General features: G+C 47.1%; 2 protein-coding genes and 1 long non-coding RNA gene across 5 annotated transcripts; 2 read left to right on the top strand and 1 right to left on the bottom strand.

Moving 5' to 3' along the window:
• Positions 1 to 63: 63 nt before the first annotated feature.
• Positions 64 to 13,601, top strand: RUNDC1 (RUN domain containing 1). 2 transcript variants are annotated; one of them, XM_054255043.2, is made up of 5 exons: positions 64 to 561; positions 7,061 to 7,219; positions 9,140 to 9,338; positions 10,704 to 10,823; positions 11,246 to 13,601. In XM_054255043.2, the coding sequence occupies exons 1-5, from the start codon at positions 76 to 78 to the stop codon at positions 12,109 to 12,111; spliced, it is 1,830 nt and encodes a 609-aa protein (XP_054111018.2). In that variant the 5' UTR covers positions 64 to 75; the 3' UTR covers positions 12,112 to 13,601. The 2 variants fall into 2 exon arrangements, with proteins under 2 accessions (XP_054111018.2, XP_078230531.1); XM_078374405.1 differs by lacking the exon at positions 64 to 561 and adding an exon at positions 4,552 to 5,272.
• On the bottom strand, positions 10,524 to 20,022 carry LOC144582692 (uncharacterized). The gene is made up of 2 exons (XR_013535942.1): positions 19,795 to 20,022; positions 10,524 to 10,851 (listed from the first exon to the last, which is right to left on the bottom strand). It is a non-coding gene; the product is annotated as an uncharacterized LOC144582692 (long non-coding RNA).
• A 56-nt stretch (positions 20,023 to 20,078) lies between these two features.
• Positions 20,079 to 23,807, top strand: RPL27 (ribosomal protein L27). Of its 2 annotated transcripts, none has more exons than XM_002748015.7 (5): positions 20,079 to 20,110; positions 20,389 to 20,471; positions 21,905 to 22,074; positions 23,410 to 23,520; positions 23,607 to 23,807. In XM_002748015.7, exons 2-5 carry the CDS (start codon positions 20,391 to 20,393, stop codon positions 23,653 to 23,655), a joined length of 411 nt encoding a protein of 136 aa, XP_002748061.1. In that variant the 5' UTR covers positions 20,079 to 20,110; positions 20,389 to 20,390; the 3' UTR covers positions 23,656 to 23,807. The 2 variants fall into 2 exon arrangements, with proteins under 2 accessions (XP_002748061.1, XP_078230537.1); XM_078374411.1 differs by having other exon boundaries at positions 20,079 to 20,187.
• The last annotated feature ends 169 nt before the right edge of the window (positions 23,808 to 23,976 follow it).

Below are 23,976 nucleotides of genomic sequence, written 5' to 3'. Positions count from 1 at the left end.
GGTTCCAAGCCACCGCACCGTTGCCATGGCAGCGGGTGGGGGGCGCGGCTGACGTGTAGCGGCGTTTCCGGGAAGATGGCGGCTGTGGAGCCGGTAATAGTGGTGGCGGCTGTTGAGCCAAAGGCAAAAGACGAAGAGGAGGAGGAAGAGGAGCCGCTGCCACCGTGCGAGGCGGTGCGCTGGGCTCCAGTGGGGGCTGTGGCGGAGGCCCGGCCTGGGGCAACTGCGTTTCTGGAAGAGGCGGCGGCCGAGGAGCCTGGCGCGGCCCCGGGCTCCCCGCCGGATTCGCCGGGCCGGACGCTGCTACGGCTGCGGGCCGAGCGGCGACGGCTGGATTCGGCGCTGCTGGCGCTGTCCTCGCACTTCGCGCAGGTGCAGTTCCGTTTGCGCCAGGTGGTGCGCGGGGCGCCGGCAGAGCAGCAGCGCCTTCTGCGGGAGCTCGAAGACTTCGCCTTCCGTGGCTGCCCTCACGTCCTGGGTTACGAGGGCCCTGGAGAGCCCGCCAGCGATGAAGGTGATGGGCTGCCAGGGGACCGGCCACGGTTGCGGGGCGAGGACCAGGTGAGTGGCTGGAGCCGGGCCGCGAGGGATATGGGAATAGGCGGTCATGTGGGTGGCGATGCAGACCCGGATGATGGTGCATGAGAGGGAGAAGCCTCCCCGACTCTGTCGGGTGAGTAAGTGGGTCCGAGACGAGGAGACAGGAGTGCGGGGCCAGCTGAAGGGCAAGAGGACAGAGGCTTGGGAACCTGAGGGTGAGCGGTGTGCGCGGAAGACGTGGAGAGATGCCGGTGTGTGAGGGGCAGAGGAGCGGTGAGCGAGGTGAGTAATTTAGAGGGCCGCAGAGCAACCAGAGCAGTGCTGCTCCCACTCACCTTTCCCTCACATACCTGTCTTGAGCACTTTTGCTGCTAGAGGACCCCGACTCTGGAGATTGGGAAAACTGGCAAATGAAAGAAAAGTGAATTGGAATCCGTGGAAATTTAGGTTAACTCCCTGTCCCTGCTTTCCTAAAATCTAAGCAAAGTCTTTACACTTCTCTGGGTGAGAGTTTTGGTTAACAGCAGAGTCTGTTAGTAATTGAAAGAAACACAAGTCTTGATTATATAAATTTCCTAATACTGGAATTTTTAGTTTTTTTTTTTTTAATGAACAAAGTCTCCAAGATGTTTTTTCTTTTTTGTTATTTGTTTTGTTTTTGTTTTTTTAATGAGGAATTTTTCTTTCCTTTTTTTTTTTGAGACGGAGTTTCGCTCTCGTTACCCAGGCTGGAGTGCAATGGCGTGATCTCGGCTCACCGCAACCTCCGCCTCCTGGGTTCAGGCAATTCTCCTGCCTCAGCCTCCTGAGTAGCTGGGATTACAGACACGTGCCACCATGCCCAGATAATTTTTTGTATTTTTAGTAGAGACGGGGTTTTACCATGTTGACCAGGATGGTCACGATCTCTTGACCTCGTGATCCACCCGCCTCGGCCTTCCAAAGTGCTGGGATTACAGGCGTGAGCCACCGCGCCCGGCCCTTTTTTTTTTTTTTTTAAGACAGTCTCGCTCAGTAGCCGGGAGCCAGGCTGGAATGCAGCTGCGAGAACTCGGCTCACTGCAACCTCCGCCTCCCGGGTTCACGCAGTTCTCCTGCCTCAGCCTCCCGAGTATCTGGGACTACAGGTGCATGCCACCACGTCCAGCTAATTTTTGTATTTTTAGTAGAGATGGGGTTTCACCATGTTGACCAGGTTGGTCTCAATCTCTTGACCTCGTGATCCGCCCACCTCAGCCTCCCAAAGTGCTGGGATTACAGGCGTGAGCCACTGCACCGGTGGAATTTTTCATTTTTAAGAGAGGGGATCTCACTATGTTGCCTAGGCTGGTCTTGAACTCCTGGTCTCAAGCCATCCTCCCTCCTCAGCTGCAGGACTACAGGCGTGCACCACCATGCAGGCTGTAATGTAGGAATTTTAAAACTCTTCTTCCATCCTGCTTAATCATTAGGTATTCTGAATGAGGTCCTTTGGTAACTGTGACAAGGTCGATTCAGTGTGCCTACCCCAAAAGTAGTGAAACTGTGTATAAGACCCAGGTGAACGTTTGCTTACAAGCTTTGCATTTCTGGAAGTGCACAAACTGCAGGCTTTATTGGAAGTGTTGAGGCCTAGGCCAGAGTGCAGTGGCACAATTTTGGCTTACTGCAACCTCTGTCTCCTGGGCTCAAGCAGTCCTCCTGCCTCAGCCTCCCCAGTATCTGAGACTACAGATGAGTGCCACCATGGCCAGTTAATTTTGTTTATTTTTTATAGAGATGGGGTTTCACCATGTTGCCCAGGCTGGTCTCGAACTCCTGAGCTTAAACAGTGTGCCCTCCTCAGCCTACCAAAGTGCTGGGATTATAGGTGTGAGCCACCATGCCGGGTCCCTTTTCACCTTTTTATTCTTCAAACTACATCCCATATGTGGCTTTCTTCCCACTTACATTGGTTTTAGCCAAGAGGATTTCTCAGCAGCCAATAATGATTTGTTTTTTTTAATCTGAACTTTTCCCAGTACAATCTTGTGTTTACTGTTCCACCCTTCTCCACATACCCACAACTCCTTACACAAAGAGCAACCACCTCAAACTGGCAGATTTAAGGGCTAGAAAGGAGACAGCACTAAAGGTTCTATGTGATAAGAAACTCTAGGCTCACGCCTATAATCCCAGCACTTTGGGAGGTGGAGGCGGGTGGATCACTAGGTCAAGAGATCAAGACCATCCTGGTCAACAAGGTGAAACCCCCTCTCTACTAAAAATACAAAAATTAGCTGGGCATGGTGGCACGTGCCTGTAGTCCCAGCTACTCGGGAGACTGAGGCAGGAGAATTGCTTGAACCCAGGAGGCGGAGGTTGCGGTGAGCCGAGATCGCACCATTGCACTCCAGCCTGGGTAACAAGAGTGAAACTCCATCTCAAAAAAAGAGAAAGAAAGAAACTCTTTCTGTTGTTCATTTTCACCTTCAGAAACAGTAGGCCAACCCCATTTTCCATGCTGTGTGATTACAGGCGTGCAGTGTGTCATAATCACACATTGCATTCCTGTAGCAACATGTCATGTACCTTTTAAATATACATGCATATTATGTACCCATAAAAATTAAAAACTAAAATTTTAAAAAGTAGACTGCCTGCAGTGGCTCATGACTGTAATCCCAACACTTTGGGAGGCGAAGGCTAGAGGAGGATCACTTGAGCCCGGGAGTTCAAGGCTGCAGTGAACTATGATCATACCACTGCACTCCAGTCTGAATGACAGAGCAAGACCAGTGCCATGCACACCAAGGCCTTCAATTTTGAGTCTGCACTGCGCTTAAAAGGGTCATGCTCTGTCAGCACCCTGTGGATGACTGTCAGTAGGCTGTGTTTGGGGGTCTCAAAAAAAAAAAAAAAAAGGGAGGCCGGGCTCGGTGGCTCAAGCCTGTAATCGCAGCACTTTGGGAGGCCGAGGCGGGTGGATCACGAGGTCAAGAGAACGAGACCATCCTGGTCAACATGGTGAAACCCCGTCTCTACTAAAAATACAAAAAAAAATTAGCTGGGCATGGTGGCGCATGCCTGTAATCCCAGCTACTTAGAGGCTGAGGCAGGAGAATTGCCTGAACCCAGGAGGCGGAGGTTGCGGTGAGCCGAGATCGTGCCATTGCACTCCAGCCTGGGTAACAAGCGTGAAACTCTGTCTCAAAAAAAAAAAAAAAGGAAAACAGAAACCTTGTACCACCTTAAAACAAAAAAAAGCGCTCAATCTACTTACAAGTTGTAATCTTATATTTATACATTGACAGGCAAACAGGTAGGACCAGAGTAGGGGATATCTTTGAACTGAATGATTCACTTCTTACCACTTACTGTTTTTTTCTCTTTTTTTATTTTATTTTTTTGAGACAGGGTCTCACTTTGTTGCCCAGGCTGGAGTGCACTGGTATGATCAGGGCTCACTGCAGCCTTGACTCCCAGGCTCAGTAGGTCCTCCTACCTCAGTGTCTCAAGTCATTGGGACCACAGGCAAGCACCACCACGCTCAGCTAGTTTTTGTGTTTTTTCTAGAGATGGGGTTTCACCATATTTCCCAAGATGGTCTTGAACTCCTGGGCTCAAGCAGTCCACCTACCTTGGCCACTTAAAAGTACTGGATTACAGGCATGAACCACTGTAAACAGCCTTTTTTTTTTTTTTTTTTTGGAGACAGAGTTTTTCTCTGTCACCCAGGCTGGAGTGCAGTAGCATATTGACTCTTGACTCACTGCCACCTCTGCCTCCTAGGTTCAGGTGATTCTCCTGCCTCAGCCTCCCAAGCAACTGGGAATATGAACGCTTGCCACTATGCCCAGCTAATTTTGTATTTTTAGTAAAGACAGGGAGGGTTTCGCTATATTGGCCAGGCTGGTCTTAAACTCCTGACCTCAGGTGATCTGCCTGCTTCAGCCTCCCAAAGTGCTGGGATTACAGGCATGAGCCATGGTGCTCAGCCATACTTTTCCTTTTTTTTCTTTTTTTGAGATGGAGTCTCGCTCTGTCTTCCAGGCTGGAGTGCAGTGGCGTGATCTTGGTTCACTGCACCCTCCGCCTCCTGGGTTCCAGTGATTCTCCTGCCTCAGCCTCTTTAATAGCTGGGATTACAGGTGTGTGCCTCCGTGCCCGGTAGCTAATTTTTGTATTTTTAGTGAGACAGGGTTTCACCATGTTGGTCAGGCTGGTCTTGAATTCCTGACTTCGTGATCGGCCTGCCTCGACCTCCCAAAGTGCTGGGATTACAGGCGTGAGCCATTGCGCCGGCCCATACTTTTCTTAATTTAGTTGGGTAACAAACATACAACAGATGCACGTTGAGAGCTTATCTTATGCCAGACACTGTGCCTGGCATTTGTGGTTCAAAGTCAAAACCTTTGTCCTTAAGAAGTTCATAGACTGGAAGAGACAGAATCCTAAATAATGTGATAAGAGCTAGAATAGAAGTGTGTACAAACTCTAGAGGAAATGATTAGTTATGTCTGGGGAAATCAGGAAACCTCTTAAAGGAAAACTAGGCCTTCACCAAATGGGGAAGGGGGACAGAGTTCTAACAAAATGCAGCAGCGCTTTGAAAGGATTACAGAGGGACTGTCCTGAGAAAAGGCTTGCTTTCATGTTGAACAAAGCTAAAGCAAGTGGATTGCTTTTTAAATACTTAAACGAAAAGTTAATTTGTTGTTTTCTCTTTTTTCTTTTTTTCATTTCTTCTCTCTCATTATTTCCGGAGGGCTTGGTAAGTACCGTTTTTAAGGTTAAATGTAATACCCTGTAGACTTCTAGTTTAAGATGCAGCCTTACCCCTACAAATGATTTGCTGGTTTTGCTTTTCGTTTTTGAGACTCAAGAAAGACAAGGAAGAAACAGTGTTTGAGAATACGTTGGCAAGACTTTACCAACCTGAAGTGTTTTTATTAATTTAAATGCAGAAACTACTGGTGACCAATAGTTGGAAAAGATGTCACTAGTCAGGGAATCTTATAGGTACTTTTTTTTTCTTTTTTTTTTTTGAGACAGTCTCTCTCTCTGTTGCCAGGCACCAGGCTGGAGTGCAGTGGTGCAATCTTGGCTCACTGCAACCTCTGCCTCCTGGAGTCAAGCAGTTCTCCTGCCTCAGCCTCCCAAGTAGTTGGGGCTGCAGGTGCGTGCCACCACACCCAGCTAATTTTTGTATTTTTTAGTAGAGATGGGGTTTCATCATGTTAGCCAGGATGGTCTCAATCTCTTGACCTCCCAAAGTGCTGGGACTACAGATGTAAGCCACCACGCCCGGCCCAGATACTTTTTTAAAAAACATTGTTACCTTCCCACCCCAGTGATGTGGCTTTTGGACTTTTTTCACTGCCCCAGGCACTTGCCTTTTATTGTTTTGTTTTTGGTTTTGGTTTTTTGAGACAGAGTCTTGCCATATTGCCAAGGCTGGATTGCAGTGGTGAAAACAACCTCCTAGACTCAATCATCTTTTTCCAGTTGCTTGTGTGGCTGGGACCACAGGCACATGCCACCACACTGGGCTAATTTTTTTTTTTTTTTTTAACTGTCCTTCCTCAAATCCTATTTCCCAAATGCCCAGCTAATTAAAAAAAATTTTTTGTGGAGCTGGGCCTAGTGACTCACACCTATAATCCCAGCACTTTGGGAGGCAAAGGGGGACAAATCACGAGGTCAGGCATTCAAAACCAGCCTGGCTAACCTGGTGAAACCCCGTCTCACCAGGTGGTAAGGCGTAGTGCCAGGTGCCTGTAATCCCAGCTACTCGGAAGGCTGAGGCAGGAGAATCGCTTGAACCTGGGAGGCAGAGGTTGCAGTGAGCCAAGATCGCGCAGCTGCACTCCGGCCCAGGTGACAGTGCAAGACTGTCTCAAAAAAAAAAAAAAAAATCGTGGAGATCAGATCTCACTATGTTGCCCAGGGTGGTCTTAAACTCCTGGGCTCAAGGAATCCTCTTGCCTTGGCCTCCCAGAGTGCTGCGATTACAGGCGTGAGACACCACTCCTGGTGCGTTTGATGCTTTTGATTTTGCAGAAGTGGTCTATCATCTATCATAGGGGCTTCGGTGAACATCAGGAAAGCTGGTTGTGAGTTTTAAAGCCTCTCTCCACACCCTTACCCCAGATTCTTTTGCAAAATTTGGCTGCACAAAGTAATCAGGAGTTGTGTTATGGTAACTGGCTGCAGAGGATGGCGTGTCTAATTCCTAGGAGGCTATCTTGGCTGAAATAGGTTGTCTCTACCCTAACTAGACCTTTGGTGGGGGAAAAAAGGCAGCCTTAACAAAAAGCCTCATTATATTCATATCATATTTCCAATGGGGGCAGATAGTTTCTTAAAGAAAATACCCATTTAACAAATTGCCAAGGATGAAATAATTATTCTTTTGAACCTATCATATGAACTGTGTATTTAATTTGGATTATTGGAAACATCTTATATTATATTGGTCATTACTGGCTCAAGCAGCTTCTTAATGTGCCCTGAGTTCTTCTTTTTCTGTGTAATAGACCCAATTATCTTCTTGCTTTAGAGTGAGCAGGAAAAACAAGAGCGTCTGGAAACCCAAAGGGAGAAGCAGAAAGAACTGATACTGCAGCTCAAGACCCAGCTAGATGACCTGGAAACGTTTGCCTATCAAGAGGGCAGTTATGATTCCCTGCCACAGTCCGTGGTGTTGGAAAGGCAGCGGGTGAGCAGAGCCCAGGGGCACCTCCACCACTGCCAAGGTTAACTTGTCCCTTCCAGCATTCACAGGACATCTTCTCTCACTTCTCCGTTGGCCTTACTGAGAATCCCTCTGCTGGCCCAAATAAAAGGGAACTACTATAAGGAGCCATTCTTTGCTCATACACGGAAAAAACAGGATCCAAAGTTTTGTGATACAATAATTGGGCTCTTTCTTTTTGATGGTTGTAACTAATAATAGAAGTGAGAATATAACAATAATTTCTTCATTTGAGCACTGGAAAATATTCTACTTGGGCCCATCATACAATGTAATCTAGTTTTTTTCCTACATCTCATCACCTTTTGATAAATATGCCAGGAATCCAGACTAACTTTAATACTCTATTTATGTAAGACCTGGATAGACAGGTAAATATCTGCTGGTAGAGATAGAGTTACAATACAGTTACAGCCTCCTCTGCATGTTTCTCTAGCCCTGTGCTATGGCTGTTTTTCTAGCTGAGCTGGAATTTATGTTATCTTTTTTTTTGAGACAAAGTCTTGCTTTGTCACCCAGGCTGGAGTACAGTGGTGCAATCTTGGCTCACTGCAACCTCCACCTGAGGTTCAAGCGATTCTCCTACCTCAATCTCCCAAGTAGCTGGGATTACAGGCACCTACCACCGTGCCTGGCTAATTTTTGTATTTTTAGTAGAGATGGGGTTTTACCATGTTGGCCAGGCTGGTCTCGAGCTCCTGACCTCAAAATGATCTGCTTACCTGGCCTCCCAGAGTGATTACAGGTGTGAGCCACTGTACCTGGCCTGTTATCAGAATTTTAAATTGTTCCTAATAATGTCACTAGGATATTTTGACTATAGTACACCTTGATATTTTATAGAGATTTTTTTCTTTTCTTTTCTTTTCTTTTCTTTTCTTTTCTTTTTTGAGACAGAGTTTTGCTTTTGTTGCCTAGGCTGGAGTGCAATGACATGATGTTGGCTCACTGCAACCTCCACCTCCCGGATTCAAGTGATTTCTTGCCTCAGTCTCCCAAGTAGCTGGAATTACAGGCATACACCAGCACACTCGGCTAATTTTTTTGTGTCTTTAGTAGAGACACGGTTTCACCATGTTAGGCTGGTCTTGAGCTCCCGACCTCGTGATCCACCCGCCTCAGCCTCCCTAAGTGCTGGGATAACAGGCATGAGCCCCGTGCCCAGCAGAGATTTTTTTTTTTAGTTGCCTACAATAGGGCAAGAAGGGGTAAGAAGGATTAGAAATTAGGAAAAATAAGGCCAGGTGCAGTGGTTCATGCCTGTAATCCCAATTCTTTGGGAGGCTGAAGTGGGAGGATCCCTTGAGGCCAGGAGTTTGAGATCAGCCTGGGCAGCATAACGAGACCCTATCTCTACAAAAAAATTAAAAATTAACCAGGTGGTAGCATGTGTCTATAGTCCCAGCTGTTGGGGAAACTGAGGCAAGAGGATTGCTGGAGCATAGGAGTCTGAGGTTACAGTGAGCTATGATCACACTATTGGACCCTAGCCTGGGTGACAGAGCAAGACCCTGTCTCTTAAAGAAAAAGAAAAATCAGCACATATTCTCCTTGAATCCTTTAGAACAACTACATATGAGGCTTGTTGGATCATCAACCACTTTGGAATTTCATACTGTTCTGAGTGAAATCGGACTGGCCTGGTAGAAAATTTACGGTGCGTGGGAGGAGCCATTTTTATCAGAGAACTGAGGTTCTTTTCACTTTAAAAGTAGAGAGTCTGTGTCCTCACATTGATCAATCAGCAGTTAAGTCATTTTCTTTCACAAATTTGGCGGTCTGTTTTTTATTTCCATTTATGGGCAGAAGACATATTTAGATTCTCCTCCCTGCCCTCTCCCTAAAAATTTCAAAGGGTATGCTCATTGCTTGTGATCTTGATAGGTGATCATAGATGAGTTAATAAAGAAATTGGACATGAATCTGAATGAAGACATCAGTTCCCTGTCCACTGAAGAGCTTCGTCAACGTGTAGATGCTGCGGTGGCTCAGATCGTGAACCCAGCCCGAGTCAAAGAACAATTGGTTGAGCAACTGAAAACTCAAATCCGAGACCTCGAGATGTTCATCAACTTCATCCAAGGTTAGAGGAGGGGATAGGCTGAGAAGGGTGGACAATTGTCATAATAACTTTTTTTTTTTGAGACAGAGTCTCGCTCTGTCACCCAGACTAGAGTGCAGTGGCATGGTCTCAGCTCACTGCAACCTCTGCCTCCCAGGTTTAAGCAATTCTCCTGCCTCAGCCTCCTGAGTAGCTGGGATTACAGGTGTGCGCCACCACACCCAGCTAATTTTTGTATGTTTAGTAGAGATAGGGTTTTACCATGTTGACCAGTCTGATATCAGATCCCGGACCTCATAATCCGCCTGCCTCAGCCTCCCAAAGTGCTGGGATTATAGGCATGAACCACCATGCCCAGCATCATCATAATTATATTTATTCTGAGTACTAGTAAAAAGGTGCCAATTCTTTTTTCTTTTTTTTTTTTTTGAGACCAAGTCTTGCTCTGTCACCTAGGCTGGAGTGCAGTGGCATGATCTTGGCCTACTGCAACCTCCGCCTCCCAGATTCAACAGATCTTCCCAACTTCGGCTTCCCAAGAAGCTGGAATTACAGGCATCCGCCACCATGCCTGGTTAATGTTTATATTTTCATTAGAGATGGAGTTTTGGCATGTTGGCCAGGCTGGTCTCATACTCCTGACCTCAAGTGATCTGCCCGCCTCAGACTCCCAAAGTGCTGAGACTGCAGGCACCAAAAGGTGCCAATTCTTGATGTACTATTTAAGAGGCTTGATTGCTTAGTAGGGGAGGCAGCATGGCAGAGGAGAAAGAACATGGGTTTCAGAATCAGATAGTTAAAATCCCCACTCTCCTACTCATTGGCTTTATGTCCTTGAGCATGTTACCAACCTCTTCAGTCTAACTCTTTTTTTTTTTTTTTTTTTTTTTTTTTTTTTGAGACGGAGTTTTGCTCATTACCCAGGCTGGAGCGCAATGGCGCGATCTCCACCTCCTAGGTTCAGGCAATTCTCCTGCCTCAGCCTCCTAAGTAGCTGGGATTACAGGCACACGCCACCGTGCCCAGCTAATTTTTTGTATTTTTAGTAGAGACAGGGTTTCACCATGTTGACCAGGATGGTCTTGATCTCTTGACCTCGTGATCCACCCGCCTCGGCCTCCCAAAGTGCTGGGATTACAGGCGTGAGCCACCGTGCCCGGCCCCAGTCTAACTCTTATCATCCATAAAATGATGATTCATGGTTCATTCACTTAGCAAATATTTATTGAGCCAACTACTGTATGCCAGTCATCATTTTACACAGTTAAATAGGACAAGATTTTGTTAAATTCTTGCATGTAATAGACATCATTAAACGTTATTTTTCCCTTAACGATCTGCCATAAAGGGACTAATAAGTGTCTCTTCTATAATTTCTGATTCCAGATGAAGTGGGAAGCCCCTTGCAGACAGGGGGTGGACACTGTGAGTGCAAGGCCGGTGGGAAGGCAGGCAATGGCTGCACCAGAACAGGTAGCAGCAGACCACCTCCAGGAAACCCCAAAAGTAAGTGCAGTTTCCAGAACAGGCAAATCTGTAGAGACAGAAAATACGTTAGTGGTTGCCTAGGGCTTCGGTGTGTTGAGGAAAAGTGGGGAATGAGAAATGCTGATGGTATGGGGTTGCTTTTGGGGATGATAAAATATTCTCAGATTGATTGCAGTGACCATTACACAAATCTGAATATACTAAAAACCACTGAATTAAACACCTTAAATGGGTCAATCATATGGTCTGTAAATTATATCTCAGTACAGCTATTATTAACCAAAAAAAAGGAAGTCCAGCTACATCCTGGGTGGCTTTTGCCTTCATGTGAGACCCATAATGTGGCTCAGAAGCAAGACTGATCTCAGCCTGTGATTCGTTGAGTGTAGCTCTGTGCTGTCGTGGCCTCTCACTGATGACCTGTTGTCTTTTCTAAGCAGCAAAGGCAGAGGATGTCAAGAAAGTCCGGGAGACAGGGCTGCACCTGATGCGGCGAGCACTGGCAGTGCTCCAGATCTTTGCTGTTAGCCAATTTGGTTGTGCCACAGGCCAGATCCCTCCAACCCTGTGGCAGAGGGGCCAGGCTGACAGAGACTACTCTCCCTTGCTGAAGAGGCTGGAGGTGTCAGTGGACAGAGTGAAGCAGCTAGCTTTGAGGCACCAGCCACATGACCATGTCATCACCTCTGCCAACCTCCAGGACCTCTCTCTGGGAGGCAAGGATGAGCTGACCACGGCTGTGCGGAAGGAGCTGACGGTGGCTGTGAGGGACCTGCTGGCCCACGGACTGTATGCCTCCTCCCCAGGGATGAGCCTTGTCATGGCTCCTATTGCTTGCTTGCTGCCAGCCTTCTCCTCAGCCCCTGAGGCCATGCACCCCTGGGAGCTCTTTGTAAAGTACTACCATGCCAAGAACGGCCGTGCTTATGTGGAATCCCCAGCCCGGAAGCTCTCCCAGTCCTTCGCCCTTCCTGTTACGGGAGGCACTGTTGTGACCCCCAAACAGAGCCTACTGACAGCCATTCACGTGGTGCTGACAGAGCATGACCCTTTTAAGCGCAGCGCAGACTCAGAATTGAAGGCCTTGGTGTGCATGGCACTGAATGAGCAGCGTCTGGTGTCCTGGGTGAACCTCATTTGCAAGTCCGGGTCACTCATCGAGCCTCACTACCAGCCTTGGAGCTACATGGCACACACAGGCTTTGAGAGTGCCCTCAACCTGCTCAGTCGCCTTAGCAGCCTCAAGTTTAGCCTCCCTGTAGACCTGGCTGTGCGCCAGCTCAAAAACATCAAAGATGCCTTTTGATGAGAATGCGCTGACCCCAGTCCAACTCCTTGTTCACTAGGGATAGATGTGTTAGTTTTCTAGCGTAGGAGGGAGGAATCAAAGGTGGGGTTAAAGGCATTTTTCCCAGACCCCGCTCAGGCAGTCAGCCAAGTGAGTGCAAAGTCTGTTTTCCCCACCAACTTAGCATCTTGGAAAGATGTGCTCAAGACTCTCTTGTTAAGAAAGTTCTCCCCCAGTATATGTGAGGGCACATGTGCTTGAGCCTGTATTAAAGGAATCAGGTTGAGCACAGTGGCTCACATTTGTAATCTCAGTACTGGGAGGCCAAGGTGAGCAGATCACCTGAGATCAGGAGTTTGAGACCAGCCTGGCCAAACCTTCTCTTTACTACAAATGCTAAAAGCCGGGTGTGAAGCTGCAGGCCTACCCAGCTACATGGCAGGCTGAGGCAGGAGAATCCCTTGAGCCTGGGAGGTGGAGGTTGAAGTGAGCTGTGATCATGCCACTGTACTCCAACCTGAGTGACACAGAGACTCCACCTCAAAAAAAAAGATATTCAACTCGAGGCTCCTGTTGGTTGAGCTATCTTTCACTTGAAGTAGGTTTGAGAGGCCAAGGCCAGAATTTAAATTCCTTTTATGAAGAGATTTCCCTTTCTTCCTGACTCCAAGGACAGAGGATATTACATTCCATGGCTGCCTCTAAGAGTAGGAATAGGAATATCTGAAAACAACATTTCTAAGGGAGGCAACCACAGGTTGATTTTAATATGAGCCTTTTCTCTTGTAGAGGTAAGAAGTGAGATCTTCCTGATAAGGTAGGCCTCTTCTCATGGCACCGACAATGGGCTTTCAAGAACCCATGTTTGTTACTATGTTCTATAGCAATTCACATGTCCCTGTTCACCTCCCAGCAAGACTAACAGTCTTTTTAGAAGTAAATATATTCAAGATAAACGAGAAAATCCTTGCCACCCAAGTCAAGTACAAATCGGTAACCAGCAGCTGTACCTCAGGTTGTGACTCACTGAGCGCCACTTGTCCTGGAGGCTGGATGATGGAGGACATCTGATCTGGTCATAGGTCCTACAGCAGGGATAGATGCCACAGCAGGATAGGAGCTACAGCAGATCACTGTTTCCAGACCAGGGGGAGGAGCATTTCATTGTGAAAGACTCTAGAGTGGTTTTAGTTGGTCTTCAGTATTTTAGTCTCATTAGTCACATTTGTCCTACAGCTTGTGAGTACTGCTCTAGGACTGGCCAAAGATGGGCAAAATGTATCACTCCAGACACTACTGGTTCAGCATTGTCTTCATGTCTTAAATTGCCATCTGCACTTTGTTTCTGCACTATTATGTGGTGCATTTTAACTTAATTTTTTTCCAGCAACATGTTACTTATTTAAGATACATTGTTGATATTTTATTAGAATTAGTTCACCTTCCCTGTGAAACAAGATAATTGTAAAATGTTGTGGAAAATGATACATACGCGGTTGCTAATGAAATCATAGTATTTTGTGTAGCTTCTCTGAAGACCTTAGAGACCTGCAGCTTTGGTTTATAAGTGTTTTGGCATTATCAGCCCATCTGATCCAGATCAATATTTTTTTAAAAGCTGCCTGCATCCTCTGTCCTCTGCCTGCCTTGGATCAACCCAGCTTTAGTGGTGGTGGTGGTGGTGGTGGTGGTGGTGGTGGTGGTGGTGGTGGTGGTAGGGTTTTTTTGCCTGAAAAAATGCACTAAAAAGTGTCCTTGAGGCCGGGCGCAGTGGCTCACACCTATAATCCCAGCACTTTGGGAGGCTGAGGCAGGTGGATCACGAGGTCAAGAGATCGAGACCATCCTGGTCAACAAGATGAAACCCCGTCTACTAAAAATACAAAAATTAGCTGGGCATGGTGGTGCATGCCTGGTCCCAGCTACTCGGGAGGCTGAGGCAGGAGAATTGCTTGTACCTAGAAGGTGGAGGTTGCAGTGAGCCAAGATCGTGCCATTGCACTCCAGTCTGGGTAACAACAGTGAAACTCCGTCTCAAAAAAAAAAAAAAAGTGTCCTTGGCATGACCATCCCCTCTTGTCCAGGCCTACAGTCCCTCCCCACAACAGATGTCATCGCACGTGCTGCTTTTGGAATTGGCACCTTATTTATTTGTTTGTTTGTTTATTTTTGAGATGGAGTTTCACTCGTTGCCCAGGCTGGAGTGCAATGGCCCAATCTCAGCTCACCGCACCTCCGCCTCCTAGGTTTAAGCCATTCTCCTGCCTTAGTAGCTGGGATTACAGGCATGTACCACCACGCCTGGCTAATTTTGCGTTTTTCGTAGACAGGGTTTCTCCATGTTGGTTAGGCTGGTCTCAAACTCCCAAGCTCAGGTGATCCACCTGCCTCAGCCTCCCAGAATGCTGAGATTACAGGCATGAGCCACCATGCCCTGCCAGGATTGGCCCTTTTTTTTTTTTGAGACAGACTCTCACTCTGTCGCCCAGGCTGGAGTGTAATGGTGCGATCTTGGCTCACTGCAACCTCCATCTCCTAGATTCAAGTGATTCTCCTGCCTCAACCTCCAGAGTAGCTTGGACTACAGGCGTGTGCCACCACGCCCAGCTAATTTTTTGTATTTTTAGTAGACATGGGGTTTCACCATGATAGCCAGGATGGTCTCGATCTCCTGACCTCATGATCCACCAGCTTCAGCCTCCCAGAGTGCTGAGATTACAGATGTGAGCCACCACGCCCTGCTTGGGATTGGCACTTTTAAGTCTACTTGTCTGGATATCACTTAGGGTGAGTGATAACTGGTATGGCCATATGGCATAGTCCAGCGATCAGCCAGTATTGTCTTTTTCAAATACTCACAAAAGCAAATTCGCAATGAGGCTTTGTGCTAGCATTACAGGAATTATTTTCATTTGTCTCATTCTAATTTAATTCTTTCTACTTACAAGGCGAGACAATATTATCCCTACTTTACAGCTAAGGAAACTGAACTGCAGAGAGGTTAAATATTTTGTCACAGTTTACATGATGATGGAAGACCTGAGATTTGGAGTCAAGTTTCCTGAATCCAAAGCCCATAGTCTATCGTGTTACCTCGTATCGTGGTTTCTAGATCTTTTGTTCCTCTTTCTCCTTTATCCACCTCCCTCACTCCTACTCTCACTTTGGGGAGGAGAAGGTATTTTTCCACACAACTGTCAGAAATTTCAGCTGCCAAAGGACCAGGCTGCAGGGAGACAGGCAGGCAGCCATGGCTTTCATGGCCAAGTTCATCTTGAAACCTAAATGTGTTTATCAACCGACACAATCCCATCAGCATCCCTGCACTCAGATATCTGCTAATCTCTGATATCTGTCATTTCTGAGAACAGAGCTCTGTCCTTGGCTTAGGTGAGACAGGACAAGGGAGGAGAGGCAAGCCAGTCAACCCAGATCCAAGGCTATGCAAGAATGGAAGGGAAAAGAACCGTGGATACGTATGCAGTGAAAGTGTAGGGTCTGTTGTACAAGTATGATCTGCAAAGAATTGTTAAAAATGTCTAAGGTGCTCTCCATTCACTATTGATCATTTACCAACTGTTTGCCCCAGGCTAGATCTAAGGAAAGATAAGTAAAACCTACCCTGTGCCCTCAACAAACACACAGTCTAGCAAAGGAAATACCATCCCACTGGGGATTTGGGGAGATTATCTAAAAAAAAAAAAAAAAAACAGTCTCACTCTGTTGCCAGGCTGGAGTGCAGTGGCACAATCCAGGCTCACTGCAACCTCCACATCTGGAGTTCAAGAGATTCTCCTGCCTCAGCCTCCTGAGTATCTGGGACTACAGGTGCATGTCACCATGCCTGGCAATTTATTTGTGTATTTGTGTGTGTGTGTGTGTGTGTGTGCGTGTGTTTTAGTAGAGAGATGGGGTTTTACCATGTTAGCCAGGATGGTCTCAATCTCCTGACCTCATGATCCACCCACCTCAGCCTCCCAAAATGCAGAGATTACAGGCATGAGCCACCTTTGCCCAGTGGAGATTGTTAAAATATAGATTGCTGGGTCCCATCCCCAGAGTTTTTTATTCAGTTGTTCTGGAGTGCAGCCTGAGAATTTGGTTTCTTTTTTTTTTTCTTTTTGAGACAGAGTTTCACTCTTGTTACCCGGACTGGAGTGCAATGGCACCATCTCGGCTCACCGCAACCTCCGCCTTCTGGGTTCAAGCAGTTCTGTCTCAGCCTCCCAAGTAGCTGGGACTAGAGGCGCACACCACCATACCCATCTAATTTTTGTATTTTTAGTAGAGATGGGGTTTCATCTTGTTGACCAGGATGGTCTCGATCTGTTGACCTTGTGATCTACCCACCTTGGCCTCCCAAAGTGCTGGATTATAGGCGTAAGCCACAGCGCCTGGCCCTGGAGAATCTGGTTTCTAACAAGTGCCTAGGTTTTGGTGATGCTGCAACTCTGGGAACCACACTACATCCAAACTAAGATATGTTCTGTAATAAAGGTAAGTACAGATTGGATTGCTGAGAGAGCCCAGAGAAAGGAGAGATTAATTCTGCCTGGGAGAATTCTGGAATAACCTTGAAGGATGGATAGAATATGAATAGGATTTTGCTTGGCTACTTGGAGGAGACACAAGGAACAGCCCAGGGGGTGTGTGAAGGTTGGGGGAGTCAGGAATTTATATTGCAGGTAAGGTAGAAAGGAAGAAAAGAAGTGAAAGTTCACATTATTGAATTAACAGCCAACAATGGATTTTAAGAAAAGTGAAGGGCTTTTCAAGAAAAAGTTGTTAGAGCTATTGCTAAAAATAAGATCTATAGATCACATGTCTCCACTCCAGACCAGAATTACAATCTGAGGTTGGAGATACTTCCTTAATAAGCATCCTGGCCAGGCACTGTGGCTCAACGCCTATAATCCCAGCACTTTGGGAGGCCGAGGTGGGCAGATCACCTGAGGTCGGGAGTTTGAGACCAGCCTGGCCAACATGGTGAAACCCTCCCTGTCTCTACTAAAAATAAAAAAAATTAGCCGGGTGTGGTGGTGGGCACCTGTAGTCCCAGTTACTTGGGAGGCTGAGGCAGGAGAATTGATTGAGCTTGGAGGGCAGAGGTTGCAGTAAGCCCAGATCACACCACTGCACTCCAGCCTGGGTGACAGAGCAAGACTCCGTCTCAAAAAATAAAATACATCAAAATTCATAGGATTTAGTTAATAATTTGATTTGGAGGGTAAGCTGGCTTAGTCCCAGCTATTTGGGAAGCTGAAACAGGATTGCTTGAGGCTAGGAGTTTGAAGCTGCATCACACCTGTCAATAGCCACTACATTCAAGCCCAGCAATATAGCAAGACCTCATCTCCTTAAAAAATGAAATATGTAAGAAAAAGACATTTAAAGGTCAGGCACGGTGGCTCACACCTGTAATCCCAGCACTTTGGGAGGCCGAGGCAGGTGGATCATGAGGTCAAGAGATCGAGACCATCCTGGTCAACATGGTGAAACTCTGTCTCTACTAAAAATACAAAAAATTAGCTGGGCACGGTGGCGTGTGCCTGTAATCCCAGCTACTCAGGAGGCTGAGGCAGGAGAATTGCCTGAACCCAGGAGGCGGAGGTTGCAGTGAGCCGAAATCGCGCCATTGCACTCCAGCCTGGATAACGAGCAAAACTCCATCTCAAAAAAAAAAAGAAAAGAAAAAGACATTTAAAAAACCACTGGAGGCCAGTCGTGGTGGCTCATGCCAGTTTGAGGTGGGCAGATGACTTGAGGCCAGGAGTTTGAGAGCAGCCTGACCAACATGGCAGAACCCCATCTCTACAAAAAACACAAAAATTAGCCAGGTGTGGTGGTGGGAGCCTATAGTTCCAGCTACTCAGGTGGCTGAGGCAGGAGAATCACTTGAACCCAGGAAGTGGAGGTTGCAGTGAGCCAAGATTGTGCCAGTGTACTCCAGCCCGGGTGACAGAGTGAGACTCCGTCTGAAAAAAAGAAATTATAATGGGGCCAGGCACAGTGGCTCACCTGTAATCCCAACACTGGGAGGCTTAGATTGGAAGATCACTTGAGCTCAGCCTGAGCAATATAGTGAGACCTCAACTCTACCAAAACAAATTTTAAAATAAAAAATAAGGTTTTTAAAAATTTGTTTGAAAATTACATGGTCATGATGGCACATACCTGAAGTCCTACTTACTACTCAGGAGGCTGAGGTGGGGGATCACCTGAGCCCAGGAGGTTGAGGCTGCAGTGAGCCATGATTGTGTTGCACCTGGGCGACAGAGCGAGACCCTGTCTCTTTCAAAAAAAAAAAGCCATTGGAAAGGGATCCTGAGAGATTCAGGGAAAATTGTATCTCACTGGACAGCCTCGGAAGACAACTGATGAAATCCTGATTGTTACAACATCTTGCCCAGCACAAATCCTATAGGTTCAGATAAGCAAAAACTGTGAGATAGTTTATCTTTCCCTCAGCACATAAGGTACCATCTGAAAACACTTCCAGTGAGTGATGGGAAATTCCATTTGAGAGCCAACTAGATCTAGATTCAGACCTAGATTTGAATCCCATCTATGCCACTGATTAGGATTAACCTCAGGCAATTTATCCTCTCCGAATTGCAATTTCCTCATGGCTAAATGGAAGAATCCCCAAGATGCAGAATTGTGAGGATTAAACAGGCTGCTGGCTTATATAAAGTGCTCACATCTTGCCTGGGAGGGAATTGGTGCTCGGAATGGTGAAATGGTAAACAGGATGGGCTCAGAAGCTGAACTGCTTGAGACAGCCCTAGCTCCACCACTTACTATAGACTTTGGGCAAATCTGTCTAAGCCAGTTTCCTGGACTCTAGAATGGAGATAATAATGGCACCTATCTCCTAGTGTTATGAGGACCAAATCAGATTATGTGCATAAATAGATAAACCTGGCCTGGCACAGGGTAAGCAGCTGCCATCCTCCTCCTCCTATTCCTCCTCCTCTACCTCCCTCATGCTTATTCTAGTTGGTAATGTCAGTGACACCACTAGACTCTGTTAGGGGCAAATATCCTTTTGTTTTTTTTTTTTGTTTTTTTTTTTTTTAAGGCAAATTTAGTGGAGGGGGATTGTAAAATAGTGACCCTAACTACAGAGGCCAGCTCCAGCAGCCTTGGAGCTGAGAGCCTCAGAGGGACTGACAGCATTCGGGGCTGCAGGCCTCTAGCCGACTCTGACCCAAGTATTTATTCTCTCTGAACAGGTGACTATTGTTAACAAACAGGTGTTCAGTGTTTTCTCAGAACAAAAATGAACTAGGTAGGCAGCTGATGCCTGCTTACCAAGGACAGACTAGAATGTATTCTCCACGAGGGAGCCGCGGGGGCAGGTCACATATCCCGCGCTTTAAGAATTGTTTTAACTCGTGTATGATATACTGTTTGCTACTTTAGAATGGCGGGGGCGGTGGTGGCGGCGACTAGGTTTTCCTTGCCATCGTTCTTCTTAGAAAGCAATAATCATACACTCAGCATTTCTCAACACCTAACGTTGATACGTTGATAACCCACTACCATCGGACCAGCCACCTTTGATCTTTGTCTCTCCCTCTTTAGCTAACAGTGCGCACGGTCGGCACCAAAAAATGCCCTATTTTTTTCCCCGTCTCCCAAGAGAAAAAGTAAATTTCAGATTGTGTTCCCCTTTCTAGCGCCAGAGAAAGGACTTACAACAAAGCCTCGCCGCTGAGTCCAGAGAGCGCGCGCACATTCACCCTCCCAGCTCTTCCATCCTCTGGGACAAGTCTCCTTTGCTCTTATCTACTGCTGGAGCTGCTAATAAAGCTTGATTCAAATACAGGAGTTACCCAGCCCTGCGTTCCCCTCATGAGCTTCTTCCGCCCGCAACACAAGACTCAGCACCACGCAAGTACCATGGCAAGGCCTGAAGGGCGGGACAGGAAGTAAGGTCACTCCTCCCCGGGGTGAAAGGTTAGCGGAAGTGTTCTTACTTCCTTTTTGCTGTAGGCCGGAGTGGGTGCTGCTGGTGAGTAGATGCTTGTGTTGAATCTTTCAATCTGCCGCCATCCGCGGCTTGGGGGTCGAGGGCCGGGGCGGCACCGGGTGCGTTCTTTTCCTAGGTCTCTGGCGGCTGCGTAGCCGATACTGTCCTGCGAGGAGGGCCCGCGGGAGGCCTAGACGAAGGCAACAGTGAACACAGTCTGAAGTTCCGGCCCAAGACCTGGGCTTGCTGGCAGGAGTCGGCTCTGGGGCGTCTTTGGCTTTACGGATTTTTAAACAGCCCTTTCTCCTTACTCTCTGCAGAAATGGGCAAGTTCATGAAACCTGGGAAGGTGGTGCTTGTCCTGGCTGGACGCTACTCTGGACGCAAAGCTGTCATCGTGAAGGTATCAGCCTAGCGGGTCTCTGCGTCCTTGCATCCCGGTTTCAGGCCGGCTGCGGCGGGGCGAACAGACTTGCAGTTCAAGGCCCGCTTCGGGGGCAGTAGTCACTGAGCACGGTGGGGGGAATGGTGAATGAAGGATAGCTTTTGAGAGAGGAAGAGCACAGCAAAAGCAAAGGCAAATGTGAGGTGAACTGGGTTCCCTAACGCCTAACGCCTTCTCCACCAGAGGCTTCAAATATGGAGTAATAAATAGTGTCTGACATTTATTGCATGCTTCCTAGGTGCTCCCACTGCCTTTCAGGTATTGTCATGTGTAATCCTTGAAATAATCATAGGGGATATCTTTTTTTTTTTTTTGAGATGGGGTCTGTCCAGGCTGGAGTCCAGTGGCACAGTCACTGCAGCCTCGACCTCCCGGGCTCAAGCGATCCTCCCATCTCAGCCTCCCAAGTAGCTGGGACTACAGGCACGTGCCACCATGCCCATCTATAGGGGGTTCTTTCCTGTTGTTAAGGTTTAGTGGTGGTCTGTTTACCTGAGGTGCTGCAGCTGGGAATCTGTAAGAAGAAGAGGAAGTTGCCTTTAGTCAGAATGGTCATGTAGGGTGTTGTAGCCCATCGCTGTTTTCCTCCTACCCATGTTTTTGTAGCTTGAGAGGTTTCCCTCGGCTCTGGCAAAACACCATTTCGTTTTGCTGTTGTGGGGATAATGGAGTAACCCTGGTTTCCCCTCTCCCGTCTATCCGAGACTGGCCTCTGAAGTGAGGCTCTGGTGTCTTAGCCTTGGCTGTACACTTCACTAGCAGTGGTGGAAGTGAATAAACATCAAGTCCTGTAAGCAGTGCTTGGCATATAGCCAATACTTCTTTTTTTTTTTTTTTATTTTTTTGAGACGGAGTTTCGCTCTTGTTACCCAGGTTGGAGTGCAATGGCACGATCTCGGCTCACCACAACCTCCGCCTCCTGGGTTCAGGCAATTCTCTTGCCTGAGCCTCCCAAGTAGCTGGGACTACAGACACGCGCCATCATGCCCAGCTAATTTTTTGCATTTGTAGTAGAGACGGGGTTTCACCATGTTGACCAGGATGATTTCGATCTCTTGACCTCATGATCCACCCGCCTCGGCCTCCCAAAGTGCTGAGATTACAGGTGTGAGCCACCAGGCCTGGCAGCCAGTACTTCTTAAATGTTAACTATTGTTACTTTTAAATCTCTTACTTCTAATAAGCCTTTCCAGGTGCTTCCTAGTGGAATAAACTGTTTTGTTTCTCTTTGGCCGTTTTGCATAGCTTTCTGTGATTTTTTTTTTTTATTTTTTATAATTATGGGTCTTGAAGACCTGAGGGTGGGAATATTTTTTTGACACTGCCCTACCTCTAGCACAGGGCCTAAATAGACCCTCAGTGAATAACAAATGTAATTCTTGTTCATTTAGAACATTGATGATGGCACCTCAGATCGCCCCTACAGCCATGCTTTGGTGGCTGGAATTGACCGCTATCCCCGAAAAGTGACAGCTGCCATGGGCAAGAAGAAGATCGCCAAGAGGTCAAAGATCAAGTCTTTTGTCAAAGTTTATAACTACAATCACCTGATGCCCACAAGGTGAGCATTTCAAGAACTAGAATTTTTTAAATTTCTTTCTCTCACTCTGTTGAATGAGACAAACCTTGCAGCCATTCTAACACCAGGAACTGACATCATTTTCAAATTCTTTGTCCTCAACTCGTAAAGTGGCCATGGTTTCCAGTTTTGTCTTTCATCCATCTTCTTTCCCCTTCCCTTTTTTTTGAGACAGACTTACCCTGTCACCCAGGCTGTTTTGAGACAGAGTCTCAATCACCCAGGCTGGAGTGCAGTGATGTGATTATGGCTGACTGGAACCTGCAGCCCCCACCTCCTGGGTTCAAGTAATTCTGTGCCTCAGCCTCCCAAGTAGCTGGGATTACAGGCGCCTACCAGTGCACCTGGCTAGTTTTTGTATTTTTAGTAGAGGCAGGTTTTGCCATGATGGCCAGGTCACCTGACCTTGGGTGATCTGTCCACCTTGGCCTTCCAAAGTGCTGGGATTTCCAAAGTGTCACCATGTGGCTGACAACTGTAATCTCAGCTATTCTGGAGGCTGAGGTGGGAGACTTGTTTGAGCTTGGGAGGCAGAGGCTGCAGTGAGAGATTGTACCATTCATTGCACTTCATCCTGGGTGACAGAGCAAGAGTCCATCTCAAAACATAAAAGGGCAGAAAGGGCTGTTTCTTGGGTGCTGGGATGTGGTGAGGTTGAGGCAGCTACTTTTTGTGCGGTCACACGAGTGACTGCATTGGCAGAACTTGAACAATAAGGAAATGATTTCAAGTAGAAAGTTAGCCGACTGCCGTAATGAAAGTCAAAAAGGCCTGATTTGATGATTCTTAGCTAGAAAAGTAAAGTAGTGGGAACTGAGAATGAAACATTAGATTTTACATTTTGTTGACTTGAATGCAGTAAATGTTAAAAGTGATTTCCAAATAATGTCATCAGGACATGACTTTTTTTTTTTTTTTGAGACGGAGTTTCGCTCTTGTTACCCAGGCTGGAGTGCAAGGCCATGATCTCTACTCACCGCAACCTCTGCCTCCTGGGTTCAGGCAATTCTGCCTCAGCCTCCTGAGTAGCTGGGATTACAGGCACGCGCCACCATGCCCAGCTAAATTTTTTTTGTATTTTTAGTAGAGACAGGGTTTCACCATGTTGACCAGGATGGTCTCGATCTCTTGACCTCGTGATCCACCCGCCTCGGCCTCCCAAAGTGCTGGGATTACAGGCTTGAGCCACAGCGCCCAGCCAGGACATGACTTTTGATGATTGCTTCTCAGGAGGCAGACCCTGCTTCCCTAGTGTCCCACAAAGATTTGGGCTATGTGTGGGCCAATCCTCCCTCTCCTCTCCACCTTTGTCCCCAGGTACTCTGTTGACATCCCCTTGGACAAAACTGTCGTCAATAAGGATGTCTTCAGAGATCCTGCCCTTAAACGCAAAGCCCGACGAGAGGCCAAGGTCAAGTTTGAGGAGAGGTAAGTAGGCTTTGGCAGTGAATGGTTGAGTATGGTTTCACTATTTCCATTCCTCTCCTCATTCATGTCCTTTTTTTCCCTTCTAGATACAAGACAGGCAAGAACAAGTGGTTCTTCCAGAAGCTGCGGTTTTAGATGCTTTGTTTTGGTCATTAAAAAAGAAAAAGAAAAAAAGCCTGTGTCTGCCTGCTGTGTGTATTACCAGACTTGAAAAAGGAGAACATTACTGAATAAGAGACACTGGGTGATGGATGAGGGGCTGGGAAAATACAAAAGTTAAATCTGCATTAATGAGATTTATACTGCCTTTGTCCTTAGCCAGAGAAATCCCTGTGAAGAATTGTGTATCGTGCCTGGCTTCTACCCATTGCACGCCAGGAGAACCTCTGCCACATTCTGCCCCTCCTTGTGACAGCCAAAAGCCCCTGAGTGGTGGCGACTGGGTATTTTTGATTG

This window comes from Callithrix jacchus, chromosome 5 (genome assembly GCF_049354715.1).
Source record: "Callithrix jacchus isolate 240 chromosome 5, calJac240_pri, whole genome shotgun sequence".
Classification (NCBI taxonomy): domain Eukaryota; kingdom Metazoa; phylum Chordata; class Mammalia; order Primates; family Cebidae; genus Callithrix; species Callithrix jacchus.
This window is presented reverse-complemented; position numbering and strand designations above follow the sequence as displayed.